Raw genomic sequence first — 23,237 nt, 5'->3', positions numbered from 1 at the left:
CAAATAATACACTGTCCCTTTAACTTTCTTATTGTAGTGGGGGCCTCAAACCATTATCCTGAGAGCCACAAATAGCTTCAGGGCCGCGTGTTTAAGAGCCCTTCCGGATCCCTGTTACAATTTTCGACATTATAACATTTTGTTTTCAGGGTGGCTTTTATTGCTTGGCATGGGCAATATTGAGAGCTTGCAAAGTAACAACAGCTGAGACATGCCATATCCATATTGTATTTTGTCCGCAAACTACTCGAAGATTTCTATCTCCATTTCTGGGTAATGTCCAAGATGTCATCCTTATTTCCCCCAGGCAAGTTTTATTGCAAAAATAATTTAACAATTTACAAGACCAAAAATCTTTTACTGTACGTTCTGTGCTCTTGTTTGCCCCATTGATGTTGATGTTCCTATATAAGCCACAGCCACTCTCTACTCACTGCCTACCATTTGCTACTGATGACACAACCAAAATACGTGCATACAAACTGACTTACAAATATCAATTGGATGCCTGTATATACGGTAGAGAGAATATCACAATATCAGTGGGGAGAAATTCAGCGACCTCGTACTCTGTGTTTGAGACAGCGCCACTGCTTTAGTTGTATTTTGTAGGTAGATATAAAAACGCCCACCCGTCGATTGATTGTTAAATTAGCCTGGTGTTGCTGGCGGATGGAAGGAGGAACTGACAAATAACAGAACACATTGTAAGAGTCATCCACCTTTTAACAAGAAAGTGAAGTATGGTTGAGTTACAGGATGTAATAATAACGTGTTAAAGTACTCTTTAGAAGTAGACATAATTGGGTTTTGGAACGCGTTCCTTTGTAATGCTGTAGGTAGCGTTACAATGCACACAAACCCCCCCAAAAAACTGCAAAACAGATGGCGGTAAAACACAGCGACATGTTTGCTCATCCAATGCCAAACATATGCTTGCGTTAGAGGCATGCGTGTACGTGTATGCATGGCTGTTTGTGGATGGGTGTGGGGTTTAAGAAAGCCTGTGAAAACCAAGAGAAAAACCAGGTGCTCGATCTGTCTATAAGCTGCTCAACCCTCTGTCCAGTCGGTGTGCACGGGGCAAGAGATCACAGCTTGCAGCCACCCAATGGCCTTCCACAATAACACATGCATGCGCGCGCAACTCATGACCCCCCCTGCCCACCACTTCCCCACTGCATTCTGTTGGGACGCTTTCATGTTTGGGATGTTTAAAAAAGGATAGCTTGAATGTGATTTGCGGGAAATTAATAGCCATTTTATATTTTACATAATATTGAAAAAGGAGATTTTAAAAAAACATAAAAATATTTAGAAAATATATGTTTTATTTATCAACTTATTTTGTAAACATGTTGCTGTAGAATGTCATTGCACTACTTCTTCATTGTGTTATTGTGCTGATGCACTGACAACTTTCGACAAGTGCCACCTTGTAAACATATTTTCCCATTTATTCCTTTTTATCTTATTTTTCTCTTTTTAATCTTGTATTACATGTTTATCATGTAGTGCCAATTGAATGACATTTATTGTCATTATACAAGTATAACAAGAACAAATAAGACAAATAAAAAACATGTGCAAAAGGATAAAAACGTTTAAAAAGAATCATATTATTGATGTATAATTAACAAGGATAAAGCCCTAGGGTTGCTAGGCACTCTACTTGGGCCAGGTTGTTGGGGCCTTGTTTTGTTGAAAAAGCTACGGGGACACACTAAGGAACCAAAGCTTTAGAGCCGCTTGTACACGAAGGCAGATGTTGGTTGGTATTTATTGGGGATACCTTGATATAAATAGCTAGAGACACTCACAGAGGCCTAAAGTACAACAGTGAACATTTTCAAGACTATCGGTTCAATCGTTTCAGAGTCTATAAGTTACATACACACGCACACAGATAAATTGTTTTTTATAAAATAGTTTAGATATATGCATATTCACAGTTGTACAGAACATTATGCTCATAACTGCTGAAGATAGGAGTTCAGGGTGGTGATGGCTTTCGGGAAGAAGCTGTTCCCCATTGCATTCTCATTGGAAACAATGTTCCCTTTGATGTTATCAATTACAATTAAGACAATTCTAATTCTTATCTTATTGTAATATATATATATATATATATATATATATATATATATATATATATATATATATATATATATATATATATATATATATATATATATATATATATATATATATATATATATATATATATATATATATATATATATATATAAATTCTATTTTATTCTATTCTATTCCCAAATTATACCTCTTCCAGCATGAAACACGGACCACTTTTAACCTAAGAATAGTCGTTGTGTTTACCTCATCTAACTGTAATCTAATTTTAGCCCCCCAAAAGTGGCATTTTTTACATTTTGGAGAATATATATTTTTAAACTAAATAAGGAAGTATTTTGGAAAAATACATTGGCACTTTTTTGTCATATATTACCCAATTTTTTGGCAGGGAGAGTCAATACAAACTTTTTGGGAGTGACAAAAAGTGTTGGATTACCAAATATCCATAATCATGTTAACAATATTATTTTATATTCAGAATAGAATAGAATAGAATAGAATAGAATAGAATAGAATAGAATAGAATAGAATAGAATAGAATAGAATAGTCTTTATCATCAAAATTTCACAGAATGTTGCACACTTGTTTATTTGGGGTGGTAATGGCCCTGGGGGATTATCATATTAGAATTACATAATAATTAAGAATTATCTTATACTCCGGCAAGAGAGAAATAGTATGTGAGGAAAACAATATATGCATATATAAACGACCGAATGAGAATTATTGAGTTGCATTCTCTTGATTTAAACCGGACGAGTTTCTTCTGTTGGTGTTGCTGCATGAATGCACACCAACAACTGATTTGTGTGCAGTTAAGCAACGATGTGCGAGAAGAAGAGATAAAAAACTAAACAGGGCAGACAAGTATTCCTCACCACCCAACTCCAAATCATAACTCTTTGCTGCATGTTTCCCTCCGCTTTCGTCGTTTATCAGTTGGGGGGAAAAGCACACAACGCGGGAGTCCAACGCATTTTGCTCAAAATGGAATTTAAGTAAAAGTCTGCTTGGGTGCCCCGCGATCGGCTAACATTCTTGTCCTTGACTCTCGTGTAAGTATCACACACACAGATTACTCTTCGCTAAGTTCTTTTGTGTGCTGATCCATATTTGACTTGACACATCACGAACAGACGCCCCCAATACACACACCCTGCTCCTTACTATAGGTTTTGCTCTGACAAGCCCAAACCACTGCAGGATGAACTTTAACACATATGTTGTGATTTTATTTTTGTTTGGGATATTTTTTTGCAAAACCTTTAAAAAGTGCATATGCATTAATTAGGTTTCTACTACGGAATGTTACTGCAACATCGATCATTTTTATTAAAAAAAGAAACATTCCCCTTCAAAACGTAAATATAATTTGTGCTGAAATGCTTTAGTCTCGTTTCCATTTGAGCATATTCAAACTTAATGCAAAATAATTTGTTTTGTCACCAACCGTTAGGTTATACTTCCATCACTGCTACAAAAGTTTAAGTTAGGACTTAAAAATCGTTTGCGGCAATGGAGACCATTTTTAACTCAAATTAAAACTTCTCTTCAAAACATAAGCAAAAAAAAAATTCTGAATTGTTTTGTATTCACATGAACATATTATCATTTACTTCAAAATGATTTGCAGTCAAGTTGTCTTTCCATTTTGTAAGTTTATTCTTCTGTCTCCCCTACAAAGTGTTTGCGCTAGTTAGTAAACGAATTTAATATCACATTGCTGCAACGTTAATCAATTTTCATTTAAATAAAAACTTCCCTTCAAAACATGAACATAAATGCTGTAGTCTCGTTTCTCTTCTAGCATATCATGATTTGGTAAATACGGATTTGCAGTCTAGTTTTTGTCACCATTCGAGAGATTATTCTTCAATCTCTGCTACAAGTTTTGCGTCAGTTAGGAAGAATTTGATTTGTTCTTGTATGCCAAATCTTTTTTTATCCAATAAAAACTTATTTTCAAAACATAAACAATAATAAAACTGAGTAGGTGCAGTCTTGTTCCCATGCGAGCGTCTTATAATTTGATTTAAAATGATTTGCTGTCAAGGTATTGTCACAGCTTTATTATAAAACGTGTTGAATAATAATCAAAGTATAAATTATGTAAACAAAAAACAACAAGAGACTGTAAAAATGATTTAAGAACTTTTTACTTTTAATATGGGAATTCTGCTTTATCATTAGAAATATTGCCAATTATAATGTCGAGATGATAATCAAGCGCCTTTAGAACCAGCCAATTGTCACTAAAATGTTTTTAATAATAATAATGATAATAATAATAATGATAATAATAATAATAATAATAATAATAATAATTTAAGGTGCATATAATAAATTATGGCAAAACGAAAAACCTGATTCTGTAAATGTGCTTTTCTGTAAATAGAGTAATTACGTAATTGACTGCAAAAAATCATTTTAGATATTTGTCAATTTACTATACAATATATGAGTTATGTGATTATTATAAGTTGTGCATACAGCAACGTATTCCTCAAAGAAATACAAAGAAAATATCACTTCGTAATAACACATAGAAATGTAACATACACTAAAGGTTCACAGAAGCCTACTTTAGCGACCCCCCTACTCCCACACATACTCATTCAAACAAATGATCTTAATATTTCAGAAAGGAATACTTTGCTCTAAATACATCCTCTTATTTGTGGGACTTTATACTGGATTTGAATAATCAAACAATGCGATTTTTTAAATTTCTTGTCATACTGCACTGCGTATTGTCCCAATTCCAAAACCAAGATTATACAAGCTCTCAAATCCATACTTAAATACTGCAAGTGTCCTGATAAATGCATGCATTCTCCGTCTGCAGAGTTGACCGAAAAAATAGACGTTTAGCGGGGAATACCATTCACCCCCGCTTTTTTCGGGGTGCAAAAGAGAACGAGGGGGCTACTGGTGGGGGGTTCTTGTCGTTGCGGGAAGAAAAGCCCTTTTGAGAAGCCCACAAAAGCAGATTGGAGCAGGGGAGGAGTCCCATCGCGATTAGGATATTTAATGGTGCGTTTACTTAATTTCGGCATTCAGCAGGAAGCATAAACAAAAGGTAAAATGGCACTCACCGCGCTTTTTGGTTGGTTTTAAGTTTTTTTGGGGAGAGTTTCAACACATTTTAAACGCTGTGTAACATTTTGTATCACAATTGTCATATCCCTGCGTTTGGTGAGACGTGTAACTTGCATAAACTTGCACACACTCCAACATTTTTCAATTAAATATTATATTTGATTATTTTCTTAAAAAAAGCAACAACATAGGATCCTATGATATTCACATATAAAAACATGTTTGAAGGTGAGGAGCATGAAGAAGTTCCACGTGGTGATATGAGCAAAAATGTCACATATAGAGAACAAACAGGCCGAACTTGAGCACGCGTCAATGTTTGGATTTTGGAGAAAATGTTTCACGGAGGAACACCAAGTGGAGAAAAGTGAGAAAAGGGAAGTGTGCATGAGAAAGAGGAGGAAATAATTATGTACACGCATATTTATACAACTATTTTACACAGCGGGAGTAAAATGGCATTATTTCTTCATCTTCTTTTGGAAATATTCTACATCCTCCCATATAAAAACATTTTGAAAAAAAATCTGATAATAGTTTGAACCTCACACAGGCAGTGACATGAATATTAGTTTTCTCTTTTTGGAACAACAACAAAAAAGGTGCTTACAACTTGAAATGATTGTCTGATGAACAAAAATAAGATGTATGTGACGTCATCACAAAAATAAACGGGCCACTGTTTTTATTCCCTCTGCTCGATGCTCCACAGGATGCAAATAATAAAAACCGGAATATTCATGCAATTCTATTATTGTTGTGATGAAGGGGAGGAGGGAGGATCCTTTTTTTCAGTTTGAAAGCGCTTTTAATTGAAAAAAAAAAACAATATACGTGCACTATCTCTTTTTCGGGTCTTATTTATAGCAATCGGTCCCTCTGAGCTCCTTTGTCCGAGTTTTTATTTCTTTTTTCCGCTTTTAGGTCCGGGATTTCGAGTGTCCTGGTGTATCATACGTCGCATTCGGAGTCACTGGAGGTGACGGAGAGGATGGACGTTGCAGGATCCACCCGCTCCGTCATACTGGACACGCTGGTGGTCGGACTGGCCGCCGTGGAAGGCGATTCGGCCGAACTGTGAGGGGTCAGGCCGGCCTCCGAAAGCGACCTCATGCCGACAGCACCCATCGCTTGGTGCTGGAGCCTGCAACAATAAGAAAACAAATCACAGTTTTTGTTTGTTTTTCAAGGAACCAATTCACACGAGCACCCTGCATGCACGTCTGCATGCATGCAAAACCCCTTGCAGACGACCACAAGATCTCAGATTCACAAAACACGCCAAACGTTGCAGGACATTCGGTGATTTTTCACGCAAGTCACGTCGCGCGTGGTTTTGTTTTGTTCGCGGGCGCGTCCGTGGACGAGTAACGTGCGCGTACGGCTGCAATCATCATAAACGTTCCACTCACGATAATAACTCCAGCGAGGAAATGTGATCTCCTGGCGGCTTGTTGTTGTTTTTTAATCAATTACGCGAGCAGTGATAGCACACTTAATGTTATGAATATCTGCAAAAGGTAATGATATTTGCTATGATCCCTTGCGCAGGATAATCTTCCTTCAGCAGCAATGCAACAAGGAATGGCTGCAAAAATGCGATCTGGGGGAATAAATGTTGCAAAATAATTGCACAATATTTTCCAAGCTGTTTTGTAAGAAAAATGGATTGCACAATCTTTTTTTCGGTTATTTTGTAATAATAAATAGCATATAGCCTGCTCGATATTAAGCTGTGTACATTATTTTTTAAAGCCATTAAAATTATTTTAGACGGATGGATGGCTTTTACTGACATAAAACAAGTAATACAAAATTGCAGTGCTTCTCCTTTCATTGCAAATCAAACAAAATCAAAATGCAAAATGCACAAAAGGATAAAAAACGATAAAAACAACGATTAATAATACACAATACATTTAGGTATAATTACAGTGGAAGTTGTGTAAAACTTTTGCTCGTGGACGCTGTAGATGTGAGTTAACGTGGATAATTTGGTACACGTTTTGTTCTATATTATTGTTGTTGTTTTCCCCTTGTTATGGGGTAAACTATTTTGTATCTCCGGTTCTTGTAAAACAAGTTTATTTAAGAAAAATGACAACAGTATAAACATGTTTAGATTTTCATTGTTGATGTTTTTTTTTTGTATCTCAGGTTCCTTAAAGCTACGTTTATGTACAAAAAATGACAATAATATAAACATAATGTTTAGATTTTCTATTATTTCTCCGTTTTATGGGGTAGACTATTTTGTACCTCCGTTTCTTTGTGGAATAAGTTTATTTAAGAAAAATCCTAATAATATAAACATGTTGAATTTACCTTCGCACATTTACAAGAAAGTTCATGTATTTTTGCTATAATATAAATAGATTTTACTTTCGAAATTTTGGCCTGGATCACTGAAACAACCGTATTTTGTGTGAATGGGTTGTTTTACACATAAAATATATATGTAGGTTTTTTTAACTTAAAAAAAAACGTTTCTACTACACAATTAATGGCTAACATTTTTTCAGCCAAAATGTATATATTATTTCCCCAAACAAATAAAAAGAGTTGTAAACAAACATAAAGTTACTTCACCTCATAAAAAAGGGCAGCAAAAGTGAAAATAAAGATTGTAAACAAAAGGTACCATGTTCCATCTCATCAAAAGACGGTAGCAAAAGTGTAAAATAAATAAAATACGCAGAAGTATTATTATCAGGATTTCCTGAATGTTGCAGTTTTGTTATTGTGTTGTCAATGTCCTCTGTTTTCTTTTTAGGAAAGTTTTAATCCTTCCCCAAAACAAATCAAAAAGATTTGTAAACAAATATAAGGTTACTTCATCCAATAAAGCAAAAGTGGAAAAAATGTAAACCAAAATAAGGTTACTTCACCTCGTAAAAAAATGTGGAAAAATATTTGTAAACAAAAGTAAGGTTGTTCCACCTCATAAATGACGGCAGTAAAAGTGAATAAATAAAATATGCAGCATAATTATTATCAGGATTTCCTGCATGTTAAATTGTTGTTATGTGGATTTCAGTCTGAAAAATGTTTTCTTTACCCTAATTAATAAAAAAGATTTCCCGATTTATTGCCACCCTTCGGGACGGCCGGCCGCGGACACCGAAGCGAAGTCACCCCTCCCACGGCCCCACGGCGCTACTTGTCGGTATCGCTCGTAGGTCCCGATCGCGCACAATAGACGTCAACAGCACGCACCTGTTTTTGGCTGCCGCAGCTCTGTCTCGTTGTCTTCGGTTTTTGAACCAGTTTCCGACTTGAGTGGGTGTGAGTCCAGTGGCTTGTGCCAGTTCCCTTTTCTTGCTGGGGTTAGGGTAGGGATCCTGCAGGTACCACTCCCGCAGCAGGCTCCGTGTCCGTTCTTTGAAACAGTGCGTCTTCTGCTCTCCGTCCCAGATGGTCCTCGGCAGCGGGAACTTCTTGCGCACGCGGTACTTGTCCACGGGACCGAGCGGGCGGCCGCGCAACTTCTCGGCCTCCTGGTAGTGCGCCTCCAGCCACATGGCCTGCAGTTTGCCGTGCGAGTCCTTGGTGAACTTATGGTTCTCCAGAATGTGGTACAGGTCCCGAAAGTTGCCCGTGTGGAAGGCGACAACGGCGCGGGCGCGTAGGATGGACTCGTGCTTGTTGATGGCCTCGCAGGCGCCCGGTGCCACGGGTAGGGACCAGAGGAAGCGGCCCAGCCGCTCGATATCGCCCGTCTCCTCCAGCGTCTCACAGACGCTCGCCACCTGCTCCGGCGAGAAGTTCAGCGTCGGTAGCTGGAACATGGACAAGTCTTCCGGCGACCTGGCCGCGGCTGGCGCGCTGTTCGCAACGAGCAGCGGCCGATCAGCCAAGTTGGGGAGGAAGAAATGGGAGGGATAAAGCTCTAAGGGCGATCGGAACACCATGGAAATGACCTGAGAGAGTAAACCAAACCGCCGAGAAAAAAAAGAGGGGGCGACTTGAGCCCCGATGCCAGCAGCCGCGCGGCAGCCGCCGACTTGGGGGAGGAAGAAGAGGAGGAAGAAGAAGAAAAAAAACAAACGCGCACGGCGGATCGAATGATTCAATGGCGATCGCCTAATGACACCGGCCTCATAATATCTCCCCCCTAAATCCGCCGTTGAGTGTAGCATTGAAACATTTTGTTTCCCTTTTCTATTGGTCTTCTTGGTGTCGCCGCGCCGTTGCCATGGCAGCGCTGCCAATCACTGTCAAGCGTGCCAATCATTAGCCAGTACGTAGCGAGAGGCTTTCACCAACAGTGCCGAGCGCGCAGGGGGGTTATCAGACTTTTCCATCGCCACGGCAACTCCTCCCTCCCTCGCCACCCGACCCGCCTTCCTCCCTTTTATACAGCCCAGCCTCTATTGCAGCCTATCTGCTGCACGGAATGAGCAATTAGAGGCGGCAATATTATTGCGAGCATCCCTCCTCCTCCCACACCTTACCCCACCAAAATGGGTGGATTTGCATGCAGTGGGGATGCTTTAAATGAGGGGGTCGCTTTGCAACTTGGTAAGACTTTTAAAATGATTTTCTCATTTTTTCGGATCGGCTGCAGTGTATGCTGCAAAGCAAAGGGACACCGCTTTCTTTTACTGGAGTCCTGGTCGGTCAGGACGCTTTCCACAGCTCAGTCCCGCCTCCTCCGACTTTCCTTTCAGGCTCCGCCCCAGAATCACCATCTTCATCAAGACCCTCCACCTCAAAATGGAACAAGAAAGCTCCCCACTCCCTCATGTGTGACTTTTGATGCCAACACTTTTTGCACCCCCTCCCTTTTGTACAGCCCAGCCTCCATGGCAGCCTATCTGCTGCACGGAATGAGCAATTAGATACGGCAATATTATTGTCATCTTCAACGAGCACCATGGCTTGGAGAGGGATAGGTGCCACCAAGGTGTACTTGCCCAAGAAACAACAAGAAATGGTGCCCCTACGACCCTAGTAGTTAAGGGATCCACCCGACCACCCACCCATAAGAGCTGCACTGAGGCGGACAGAGGGAGGCTGCAGACGACAGTGAAACCTGCAGCACTGTGCACTATTGCCTGCCCTCTCCCCTCCTTGATGGACATCTACTCCACTCTTCAGTAACTTAGCATGGCTCAAAACATCATCAAGGACAGGTTACGTCCAGGTGCTGCAGCATGCATCCAGCACAGCAAGAACTAACAGCTTCTTCCCGGAAGCAATTACCACCCTGAACTCCCAGCCTTGATGAGCAGACTGCCATGAGAATATGCACATACCTATGAATCACCATTAATATAGTCACAGTGCTGATTTTGCACATTTTACCCTTTTTAATACATTTTACCTGCACTGAAAGGAGTCCTGGTCGGTCAGTGCACTCTCGTTGGATTTGTCCCGCTTCCCCCCGACCGCCCCAGAATCTTCATCATAATGAGACCCTCCACCTCAAAATGAAACAAGAAAGTTTCCAGCTCCCTTATGTGTGACTTTTGATGCCAACATTTTTCACACACCCTCGCATAACCTCCCACCCCTTTTCTTTGCAGCGTGATCCAAAGCTAAGGATCCGATCCATGTCCACGTCCACGGTCACAGGACTCGGCTTAGCGCAGGAGCCGGGGCCAGCTGGTGTGATTTTCATGTTTGCGGCTCATATTTGGACAAGGGTGTTAAAATCTCACCGATGGACTTCACAGTGACGTGAATTGTGAAGAACCCCCACCCCCGCCTCACACACACACTCACACACACATCACCGAACTGCTGCGTGATGGTGGTGGGGGGCACGATCCGCGACGATTAATCCGACCTGCAAAAGCTGACATCATGATCCTAAGCCGCCTTTGCTGCAAATCGTTGTGGAATTCAAAACTTTTTCTTCTCTCTTTCCAGATTCTCCCGCGCTGACCAGCTAATGACCGCCGGGGAGTTTCTCCAGGGGGCGGGGTAGAAGGTGCTGGGGGGATACTTACGCGTGCGTAACAGCGCATTTTTGCTCCAAGTGGAGGACTTTAAATGATATGGTGATGAGGTGAGTTTATGGACTTGTGTTAGAAAGATGAGTATGTCCGTTTTTAATATAACTTTTGTGGGGAACGTATTGTGTTTATTTTTTATTTGCACTTGCGTGTTCGGCCCTATATAACTTTTTTAAAATTCATTTTGGATTGATAGTTATCGTTTTTTTTGTTTTACCCCCTACCCACCAGTTTAGTTAAGCATATTTCATATCTTAATATTCTCAAACTCAATCGGAATTCGTTGTAAAGTTATGCCAAGTTGTCGATATCTCCACGATAGACCATTTTGGATGTTTTTCTACCAAATCCTAAAGAGTTGGTCTAAAAAGTGTAATCAGGTCTCATACATATCAACCTAATCGTTGTTACATCGGGTTTTTAGAATCAAAAACTGTGTACATCGTATAGCCATTTTTATACAGGATCATATAAAAACACTTATTTAAAACAGTTGTTTTTCTTTGAGCGAGTCCGTCTCTCCCATTTCGGCTTTAATCTTTAAAATGCTACAGAATAAGCTACACAACATTTATTGTAAGTGGAGAAATAACTAAAAAAATGCTCCAAGAATTGTTTGTGTTTTTTATTTGGTAGATTAAAATAAACGTATTTACAGAAATTAACTTACATCTTGCTGTGAGTAAATATGAACCACGTAGTGTTGAAAATGTTTATTTTCGCATAATAAAAGGAATTGCAAGCATTAGTAAAGGGAGCAATTGAGGTGACAGGTATTTTCTATACAAGTAACGTCCCGATCTAAACTGACATAAAGTTATTTTTCTAAATGCAAAACGACAATTTTGGTGATAATCAACTGTGAGGGAGATTGCTGAGTGCAATTTTAATCCTTGGGTCAACCTTACCCGACCTAGCTTGGCTTATCTTTGCACCCTGCTCCATTTTCTGTTGTTTTTTTTTTTTTGTCTCGAATGCAAAGCCGCTTTACCTGAACGCTCAATTTTACGAGTTCGCCATTCAGTTGAAATCTGCAGGTGTTGGCTTTCATTATGTTGCGAGGGATTTGTAGTATTGAACCCTTGCAGGCAATTCGGAAATCGCTGCTCGAGTGGACAAGAGGTGAAATGTAAAACCTAAATGGAGAATGGGTGTTGGTGCGGGTGCAGGAGGAGGGAGGGGATTGCTAATTCACATTCTTCTACGTCGCCTTTTGTTTACGTTAAGCATGTAATTAACACCCCTCCCAAACAAGTTTATTCACCTGCTGCTAATTGTGTGTTTATCCGAGGGCTTGCTCAATGTTCCGAGCAGCGGGGGGTTGAAGATTGGGAGGAGGAGGAGGGAGTCGACTTATTAGTCCTTAAATCCTTAATGCACGCACCCACGCAACACATTTCGTTGGCATGGAACAACACAAACACCCACGATGCTCAAAATAATTCGTGATGTAGTGTCAAGAGAGCACATTGTTGCTTGTGATGTCATCAGAGAGAGAAAGTATGTTAACGAAAAGAAAAATGAAAGCAACATAGTTTAGAGTGCGTACAATGGGGCGATGAATGTCCACAAGGTGAACATTAATGAGCGTTAACTAATTAAGCGAATGTTTCACTCTAATTTCGGCAGGTAATTATCTATTAAGGGTATATTTGTGTGTGTGGATGGGGTACGGGCCGTTGGTTAATGGTGTATGCAGTGGAAGTACAAAATTTTATCTTTTGTTTATCAATTCAAGGCTGATTTAAATTTTTAAACGGGTTTTATTTGCTTTCTGGTCCAGTGATGCGTGGACTAAGTGTCAAAAACTGCTTCACCCTTATGAGTATCCCTTAAATTACAGGAAAGTATGTTTGCCTTTATAAACTCAAAGAAGTAAATCCCATTTACAAATGAAAAAGTTCCATGCAATCTGTAAAAAAAGCAACTGCAATGCATAGGTGTATTATAGAGAAACCAATGAATTAAAGTGCCTTAACTCAAGTCCCCAACGCTCAAGATTCTTTAGTTGTCGCTTCTGTCAAGCAAAGGTAAATTTAGTTTCTATGTGGACTTTTTAATTTTGAGTACACTATTGTAGACCTATTAATAATATTTTGTACTAATAGTGGGAGTAGAAGTATAACAGGAGTAGTACATGTTAAGTCTGTTTATCTCCTTTATCCTGGAGTACCCTGTCTCATCTCGTTGCAATGTTCACTGCGTTGTCATCAATGACAATATATAAACTATTCTATTCTATTCTATTCTATTCTATTCTATTCTATTCTATTCTATTCTATTCTATTCTATTCTATTCTATTCTATTCTATTCTATCCTTGTATTATGATTATTACTACTATTATTTGCACAAATTGTTTTAAGTCACCTTGTTTGTTTGATTGCGGATTTGTATTTGGCACATCCTGAAAAAGAACTACTTACACAAAGAAACAACAAAATATTTTCCCAAAACAGCTGCACAATACAGTAATATAATAAATAATCATGTCCCAAAAGGGAGTAGGCTGAGGCTTTTAAGTGTCTACCCCTGGTTTTTGTTTTTCATGTAGGAAAAAGGTAGTCAAAACAAGAAAACACGTTTTAACACAAAAGGGAAATTAGAAAACAAAGAAATGACATTTTAAACCTAAAATTGTACGGCAAGGGATTTCTAAGCATATATTTCCCTAAGAAAGCATATTTATCCATAATAAGTGCTAATTGTTAATACATCACATATACTCTTTTTTTTATTGGAAACTCTCCGGTGATTATATTTTGGCCATGAAATCTGACAGGCAATCTTTTCAATCAAAACATATAAAATGAACAAACTCCTAGTAAAATTAGGCTAACCTGCATATGACATTCCTGCAACGTTCGGATTCACAAGAACAACAACAACAAAAAATACTTGCACAACAAAAGCAAACACATTTTCCGGCATGTCAGCAGATCTGGCAACAAAAGTTTCTAACAAAACTGCCTCTTTTCTTCATGGCCACCCGCAACCCCCTCAGCCCCCCACCTTCTTGTTCTTCTTCTTCTGTCTAGTTTGCATTGTGCACTCTCATTAGGAGAACTTCCTGGCAGAGCTGCATGCTTGTATTGGAGCTGTCCAATCAGTGTATTTACACGGCTTGTTAGCGACAGTTAATGAGGGACGCCCCAAACCACAAGCAGCCCCCCAACCTGATCCTGACTATACCCCAAAACCACAGCTCTGCATGATTGGATTTTGCACTTTCTAAACTTGATCTGAGATGGGATGAAGTCATTTGAGCATAGGCCACATTTACTCAACCCTCCTGTTGTCCTCGGGTCGAAATGACCCACCATTGTGTTGTTGAAGGTACATTGTGTAATATTCGACCACTAGATGGCACTGTATTTTTAATGCAAATTAAAACAAGTGCCAAATGAGCATAGCATATAGCTGTAAAATGTGCACACACACATGGCAGTGCCTACTAGGTACAAATTCCGCTATATGTAAGAGAAATACAAATTTATCGACCTTTGAATACTAATACAAATTTACTTTGGTATAATAGTTAATGTATTTTGGCTATTATTCAAATCAATGTTGTTTTTTTACTGGATGTACCACTAGGAGGCACTAGATATAACACACTGTATACCTTTAAAAACCCAGAAAGGAAAATCCTCTAAATTATATTTTATTTAACTTTAAATGTTAGGACTTTTCCTAGATTAGTCCCAACAGCAGAGGAAAAATGAAATGTTTTTTAATTAACACTATCATGTAAGATGTATAAAAAAGTACAATGATGGTTCTTGAAATGACGACAACACGAGGGTTAAATATGAGCTCAAGTAATTTTGGTTCTTGATACACAGGTATACAGTTTGAATAATAGTTAGTGTGCGGGGCGCAGTACAATATTGTCTATTTAAAAATGTTATTGGGGACATTTAGAAAAAAACTTACAGTCTATATATATATATATATTTTTTTTAATTTATTTATTTATTGTGTTTTAATTTTGATATCTTTTTTGTAGGACATGACATCAATATTCTCAACCTATTCCAATACTCCTAATACATTTTGAATAAATAATGAATGTTAAATACTAACACTATGCATGAATCACCCTTTTCTTTATACACAAGGCTATTAAGTTTTGCAGCTCCACGAATAAATGTTGATCTTTTCTGTTTGTTATGGCTCTTTCAAAAATTTGGGTTGCTTCCCCCTGGGATAGTTAAGAAACTAGCCAAACTGTAACTCTAATAATGATTATTTTGTGCAATTTCAGTTGAAAGGAGATCATTTTTGGATTGTTTCTTTAACTGTCGATCAAATAAATAATAAAAAGGACGTGGAGTTTAAAATACCTATGACTCGGCTTATTTTAATATGTATATGCTCAATTAAGCGCGTGTGTTACAATGTTTAAAATTAAAATAATGAAAAATGCAATGTTTCTTGAGCCAACTCACACTCTTTTTTCATTTAAAAAATTATGTAGCACATCGTCCATCAAAAATGTATAAAAAGGAATTCCTGGCACCGGTTCAATGTTGTTTTTCAAACCTTAAATGATGATGTTGCCAATAATTCGACATTAGAAAGAGTTTTCTTATCATTTGTGGTCTTTGCTGCGGGGTAATCACTTTAGGTAATTACATTCTCTAATTATGGATTTTGCTATCCTTTTATCTGTTTTTCTTCCCCAAAAATAACAAAAAAACTATTTAAAATCAGCATAAATTTTCTGAAACAAAATATGTTGTTACTACTTTGTACCTTTTAAAATTTTCCAATTAAAAAAAGAAAATACTGAGAATATTTAAAACCTTGTGCAATGTTTTTACTTTGTGGTTACTGTTACGCAGGATTTAATACAGGTTATTCATTTTGGTTAACAAAAATGCTTTGATATACAATTTTTAACCTGTCTTTCATTTTTTTTTTCTAGAAAAATAAAACAACTTAAAAAAGGCAAAAATGATCTGTGAGTGCATGGAACAAACATTTTATTTTGATATGTTCTTATGTTTCTGTGTTTTTTGTTTTTTGGAAAATAATACATTTCAAACAAAAAATAAATAAAACAAAATGCGTTGTAATATATAAAACATGCTCATATGTGATTGTCAGTTACTCAGCTGATCACTAGGAAAAAAAAGGAAAAATGCTAAACAACATGTGTATTTTAAAGATAAAACTGGGCAATTTCCTGTTGCACACTAGACAAGATCTTGCAACACTCAAGTGTGCCCCGGCACACAGGTTGACAAACACTCTCATATTGCGTCCCACATTTAGCAGCGCCCCCTGGAGGGCTATACCGGCGGTCCCCTTCCCTTCAGACACTTCTAATTCTATTCGGCCTCATCTTCAAACGTGCGATAATAACCATCTATTTAAATCATTATCACTAATATTTCTGAGAAGAATTTTGCAAAGTACCAATTAATCCTTCTTCTTTAGGTATTGATATTTTCGATTTTGTCTGCAGGACTATAAAGGTTGGATCAAACCAGACGCCCCTTGAATTAAACGCATCCAATCAGGAGGGACGATGAGACAAACTGCAGCCAATCAGGAGCTTTATTCGCCCTCAATCAATAACAGATGCAGTCGATTGTGCTTGGGTATTGATTCAATATATTTAATATATTTAAGGGACGCATAAGATTAGCAAAGGCTAAATGCAAACTCTGAATAAAAAAATTTATGTCATGTTTGATCTCCCCTGCAGCAGTTCATTGATATAAATGAGCACACAAATAAATAAATCATCATTGTTTAAGATCTATAATACATATGTTGATTAAAAAGAACAAATAAATCGTCTTTATTGTCATTGATAACAATGGAATGTGTATTGTATAGAACGAGATTAGACGGAGCACGCAATAAAGATTTAAAAGAGAAAATAATTAAATACATTAGCAGGGTTACTAGGCAAACATGGTAGTGCTTGGAGACCTAAGTTGTAGTACATCCAATTGATAGTGAAATTAAGAATACAATAGTGCAATGACATTTAACAGGGGCAAACATTCCCAAATAACCCCAAATGAGATATCAAATGCATTTTTTCAATATAATCTCCATTTTTCAATCCAACTGGAAATATAAATATCTATATTTTTTATGGTCTTGCACGCTTGTTAAGTGTGGTGATGGATAGGTGGTTGACTGTTATTATTATTACTGTATTATTACTTATTAACGCACATCTTACATTATTATTTTTTTGGGGTATTCATAAAAGCCTGACAGTAATAATTCGTAATATTTCAAATAAGGGTTTAGTTTTATTACATATTAATTTCAATCACAAAAAGGCTTACGTTAATTGTCGTATTTTTCTTTCATTGTTAAAGGGACTGAGTGTGTTATTTAGCGCCTCCTAGTGGTCACAACTTAATTACTACTACATGATCTATCATTTAAGTGTGGATTTTTAAAAATACTGTTTGGTGGATAAATAATGTATTTATTTTACCTACCTAATATGAGTCTCTCAGAAAGGGAGCTGACCTGATTGTCCACCATCTTTCTGCTAAGAGTACCCCCAAAACAGATACATATTTTTTTTTCTTCTTTTCCTCTTTTATTTTTTCCTATTTTCCATTTTTATTTTCTTTCTTCCTTTCTTTGTGTTTTTTATTTATTTTCATTTTATTTGCCATTCTTTTTTCATTTTCTTTCGTTTTTCCCTTTCCCTCCCTTTATCCCTTTTCCCCTGTTCTTTTATTTTTCGTCTTTTTATCTCCTTTTATATGTTTTTCTTTCATTTTTGTTTTTTGTTTTATTGACTTCCTTTCTTTTTTCCATTTCATTCTTTCCTTAATCAATTTTTATTTCCATAGGTTTTTTTTCCATTTATGTCCTTTCTTTTTTTTCCTTTATAACCCCCTTTCCATTTTCTTTGCTCTTCTTTCTTTTTTAATTTCCTTTTTTCCTTCTGTCTTTATTATCTTTATATATATATATAATTTTTTATTTTCTTATTTACTTTTTTTATTTCTCATGTTCTCCTTTTTTGTTTTCTTACTTTGCAATATGTTGCAGAGCAAAAAATGAGAGGGAAATGTTTCTTTATAGTCACTTTGAGTGTCCGTAGTTTGTATTCTTCATTTTTAGCACTTGATTTGGGTTGCACTACACCACACAGCAACATTATCTACAGGTCAAATAATACACACTGTCCCTTTGATGCTGAAATTATGATTACCTAATGTTATAATAAACAATTCGACAAACAGTGGTCGAGTAGTTATTTTTATATCATCTTTATAATTAAAAAGAAAATCAGAAAAAAATATATTTACTATGCATTGGTTGTGCACTCTGGACTCGTTAATGTATGCATGTTCCAGCAGCAGAAGTTAGGTGAAAACCAGTGATGTATTTGTCTTCTTTCAGGAAGTCGTCCTCATAATTTTCACGCGCGTGCATCCGTGACAGATGTCACGGCGCGGTGTGAGATGTTTGCTAGGATTTAAGGAGAAGAAGCATTATCCTGCAAGGTTATCAAACATTTATGCCCGGCAGCTGCACTTGTGCGTCTTTTGCGCGGAAAGTGACGAAAACCCCTGCGTGAAATCCCCCACGGCCCGCCCCTTACCTCGTCTCATCATCAGGCACCCACAAACCTTTTGACAGCCCACGCGGGTCGTTATCTTCTCATCGAACATATAAACAAACTGAGCAGGATTCACATTGGAGCATCATCTGCAATGAATATGTAAAAATAGAGCCACAAACTGTTTAGTAAACATAATATTCGAGGGAGCCATTTTTGTTGCTCCCCACTTTATGAAGTATTAGCAATTATACCATATGTATAAACAAATGAATATATAAATAAATGAGTAAATACTTGCAAATACATAGCATATAGCTAAATTGACACATCCATCGATAGATCACTTACATTTAAGACAGACATGCTTCTAACATTTTGCAGTGAAAAAAACACATTTTGCAAGAAATTCCAAAGGGCACTTTATAACCCCCTACACTGCACTCTACAGTCTATACCAGAGGTGTCAAAGAGGTGGTCCAAGGGCCGGGTCAGGCCCGCTAAGGGATCGAATCCGGCCCTGCAAGACAATAATGAGGGAAACGCAGATTGAAATATGTTCACTTGATTTTGCCAAAGCCAGGTGCCTCTGTGGTTGTATTTCTCTCTCTCTCTCTCTCTCTCTCTCTCTCTCTCTCTCTTTCTTTCTTTGTTCCTCTTTGCCTCTTTCTCTCTGTGTCTTTTTACCTTATTTTGCTCTGTCTTCCTTTTTCCTTTTCTTTCTCTTTTCACTCTTTTCTACCTTTCTCTCTTTCTCTCCTCTTTTCTCTTCTTCTCTCTTTCTCCCTTTAAGTTTATCTTTGGATTTCTTTCTTTCTCTTTCCTCCTCCTCTCTCACTATTTCTCTTTTTATCCCATTTCTTTATCACGTTCTCTATCTCCTTTTTCTCTCTCTCTTGCTCCCTTTCTCCCTTTCCTTGCCCCCACACTCTCTTTTTCTCTTATTACTTTCTCTCTCTCCTCAGTCTACTAGTCCGGCCCTGTTTGTTCTATCGTGTGGCCCCCGAGTTAAAATGAGTTTGACACCCCTGGTCTATACCTTAATCTTTACCTTCAATTACCAGGGTAGAGTGAACTTTTGAAAATAACTCTGTGAACATGTAATCCTTATTTACAGTGTTAAAATAACAATCATAATTATACTGTGTATTCATATATGTATCTATAGATGTATTTTTACACATTGCAGGAATACATATTTGTAAGAAAACTGTAAATGACATACTGATAACAACAATGTCTGTTTTCTTTAATTCTATTTAATATCACTTATATTTTATACATTAGCCTTAATGTATTATTTTAGACTGTGAGGTTTTAACTTGTTAATGTCCTTTCACTATCAGGATTGCACCTTTTAATTTTCGTGGTGCATTTCACATTTACAATGAGAGTAAATTCTATTCTATTCTATTCTATTCTACTTAACCTAATAAAAATACCATAAATAGTAGTTCTTAATAGGTCCATTTTGGTCAAAATGCAAAGTTCATCCCATTTTTAATCCATTCATTATGATTTAAAATGTTCTCTCCCTTCTGTTGTAACAAATGTGTATACAGTGCAATAAGAAAATGCACATCCACACTTCCTTTCTTAATAAACTAAAAAAGGAAATCCTCAGTAATCCTCAGCAATGTTGTTTTGCAGAATCACCCGCCCTCCTCTCTCACTCTCCCCCATTGAGCATGACGCGCCAAGGTAGAGCAAAGAAGTCGTCGGAAGGTGAGGTCGGGTTCACCATTAGGTTAAAATCAGGGGAACCGACACCCCACCCCCAGCACCCAAACAAGTCCTGCAAGTAGACTTCCTTCCTAAATAGGAGGATGCAACAACACAAGACGCCCTCATCTCCTCCACCTATTCCAAAGGAAGTCAAGCAGCATCCCACACGTCAGCTTGGAACACGACATCCCTGAGAAATGTTTTGCGCTGCTTCTATTTTTAGCAGCGCTTCACAATCAACGCTTTGCCTTTCACACAATCAGAGTTAATAGAAAATATCAGTGTATACAGCTTAAATTGAAGTAGGTCAATTCTATTTTCATTTTACGGCATTCGTCGAATTCACATGTGTCAAACTCATGGACCGCCGCATCATTGTAAACGAGAACAATTGCTGCGCAGCGCGAAAAAGAACTTGCAGTTTTAAATATGTCCACTGGATGTCACAAAACCAGGTGCCACCTGCAAAGCACCTACTGTAGTCATATTTGCTGACTACCATTAATCAACTAGTGAACATTGAGGAAACCAATTCTGATGTTATTTTACCAAAATAAAAGGCGCTGACATGCTATTTGAAACAATATGAAATATATATATCTTTAAAATATATCGACTTGGTGTTTTCCAGAAGGTTAAAGAAGCCTTATCTGCTTTTTATGATAAATATTAAATCTAACTGTGGAATTACCATATTCAGTTAAACATCCATCCATCCATCCATCCATCCATCCATCCATCCATCCATCCATCCATCCATCCATCCATCCATCCATCCATCCATCCATCCATCCATCCATCAATTCATCCATTATCTGCCCCGCTTATTATCAGTATATTCGCAGAGGTTCAAGTAAAAAATTTCAAAAACAATAAAATAAACATAAAAAGCAAGTCTTTTAAATCTTTAAAGCAATAATTTAACCCTCATACATGCCAATAGAGTTAAAACATGATCATATTCAAATTTGTGTAATGTTGTAACATGGGATACGTTATATATATATATATATATATATATATATATATATATATATATATATATATATATATATATATATATATATACATTGGCCAAGACAAAAAAAAGCCAATTATTCCAAATTCCAACTGATCCATCTCGATTGATATGGCAAACCTTGTAGGGAGGAAAGACCTGAGTCACAGTCGGGAGGACATTAACTTTACCATACTAGTTAGTAAACCGCTCCTCTACTTACGACCATTTGCCTTACGAAAACTGGTAGACAAGAAACTTTTTTGCACCTTTTTCCGAATAGAGGACAGTACTGTAGTGCTTCTTTCCGCCGCTATCGGCGTGTGGCGCTGTGAGAGGTCACCCGGCATCCACCCCAAAGAAGAAATCCGCTTCCTCTTCTTAGTTTGTGTGTAAACATTCTATACTGATTCTCGGGCGCGCTAAGAACTTTGACGTTTTTATTGTTTAACAATCATTCAATATTGTTGGTGTAAAGTGTAAAGAAGGTGCAAGCCATTTCTTTTGAAATGAAAGTGGAATAAGAAAGCTTGATGCGGTTGAGAAAATCGTTGGATCGCTTTTTTTTTGTCCACTTTCTACCACGGAGGAGAAAAGAGCCTAACTCTTGAAGCGCATCTTCCAAAAGTAAGTTAAACTCAACTTTATTTATTATTATTATAGTGCATATTATTTTATGAAATGTTTATTTTTAAGTGCAAAACAATAAAGGTTATATATATCTATCCATCTATATCTATATATCTACCTATATATCTATCTACATATCTATCCATCTACATATATATATATATATATATATATATATATATATATATATATATATATATACCTTATGTCACAAGCCAGAAACGGAGACAGGACCCAGTAGCGTTCGTTTACTCAGTTTTAATGATAACGATAGAGAGCAGTCATTGCTTCCACGATCCGACGATCGACGGACACGGGTAGACGGTTGCAGGAATGCGGAAGTGGCACTTCCGTGTCGAGCGAGGATAATCATAGGCAGCAGGGATACTGGTCGCTAGCCGGGATGGGCGAGCAAGGGCGGTATCGTGTCCAGAAAAGAGGTCGGCAACAGGTATCAGGCATGAAACAGGGCAAAACAGGTCGATGGTCGGGATGGAAGAGCAGGGCAGAAACGGGTCCAGAAACAGGTTGGCAAAAGGTATCAGGCAGGATAAAATGGCAGGAAAATGTCGGAAGGTATGGAGCGTGCCTAGCTGGGAGCATAGGTTCGCGAATAGTCTGATGGCTTCCTCTTGAAGCCGGGGGTTTAAAAAGAGTCTTTGAACCAATCAGCGCTCAGGGCTTTTGGCGCCAATTGGGCAGTCACAAGTGCCCCGAATCAGCAATATTGACACCTTAAACATACATTCCATACAAGATATAGCAACTTACGAACAAATCCAACTTACGAACGATCATCTCGTTTGTAAGTAGGGAAGTGTCTGTATATATTTATATATATCCATCCATCCATCAATCAATTTTTGTCACTTTCCAGTCTGCATTGGGTTCCCAGAGTTAAATAAACTGTAGTAGAAATAATTTATACTGTTGTTTTTTGTCTTTCACAAATGCACAGTTGATAAACACTACAAGAGATTAAATGTTCGTCAAAGAAAACAATAATGAGGAAAACAAAACCTTCAATGATCTTTTTGTAATCAAAAGTTACACCCCTGAATGATCATTTAATTGTGAGCCAACCGAAAAGACCCCTAGGACACCATTTTTCTTCCATTGATTTATCAGTCAGGCCCTCAAAATAATATTTTTTTTCTACTATGTGGCACCCGAGCTT

At 37.6% G+C, this 23,237-nt stretch overlaps 1 protein-coding gene and 1 long non-coding RNA gene across 2 annotated transcripts; one reads left to right on the top strand and one right to left on the bottom strand.

Moving 5' to 3' along the window:
- Window positions 1–4,460: 4,460 nt before the first annotated feature.
- On the bottom strand, window positions 4,461–9,521 carry six3a (SIX homeobox 3a). Its single transcript, XM_088350777.1, has 2 exons — window positions 8,414–9,521; window positions 4,461–6,341 (listed from the first exon to the last, which is right to left on the bottom strand). The coding sequence occupies exons 1-2, from the start codon at window positions 9,334–9,336 to the stop codon at window positions 6,149–6,151; spliced, it is 1,116 nt and encodes a 371-aa protein (XP_088206903.1). The 5' UTR covers window positions 9,337–9,521; the 3' UTR covers window positions 4,461–6,148.
- Window positions 9,210–21,412, top strand: LOC148353874 (uncharacterized). The gene is made up of 3 exons (XR_015852394.1): window positions 9,210–11,210; window positions 16,630–16,765; window positions 20,359–21,412. It is a non-coding gene; the product is annotated as an uncharacterized LOC148353874 (long non-coding RNA).
- The last annotated feature ends 1,825 nt before the right edge of the window (window positions 21,413–23,237 follow it).

Source organism: Urocampus carinirostris, chromosome 13 (genome assembly GCF_059441175.1).
Source record: "Urocampus carinirostris isolate Australia breed hairy pipefish chromosome 13, RoL_Ucar_1.0, whole genome shotgun sequence".
In the NCBI taxonomy this organism is placed as follows: Eukaryota; Metazoa; Chordata; class Actinopteri; order Syngnathiformes; family Syngnathidae; genus Urocampus; species Urocampus carinirostris.
This window is presented reverse-complemented; position numbering and strand designations above follow the sequence as displayed.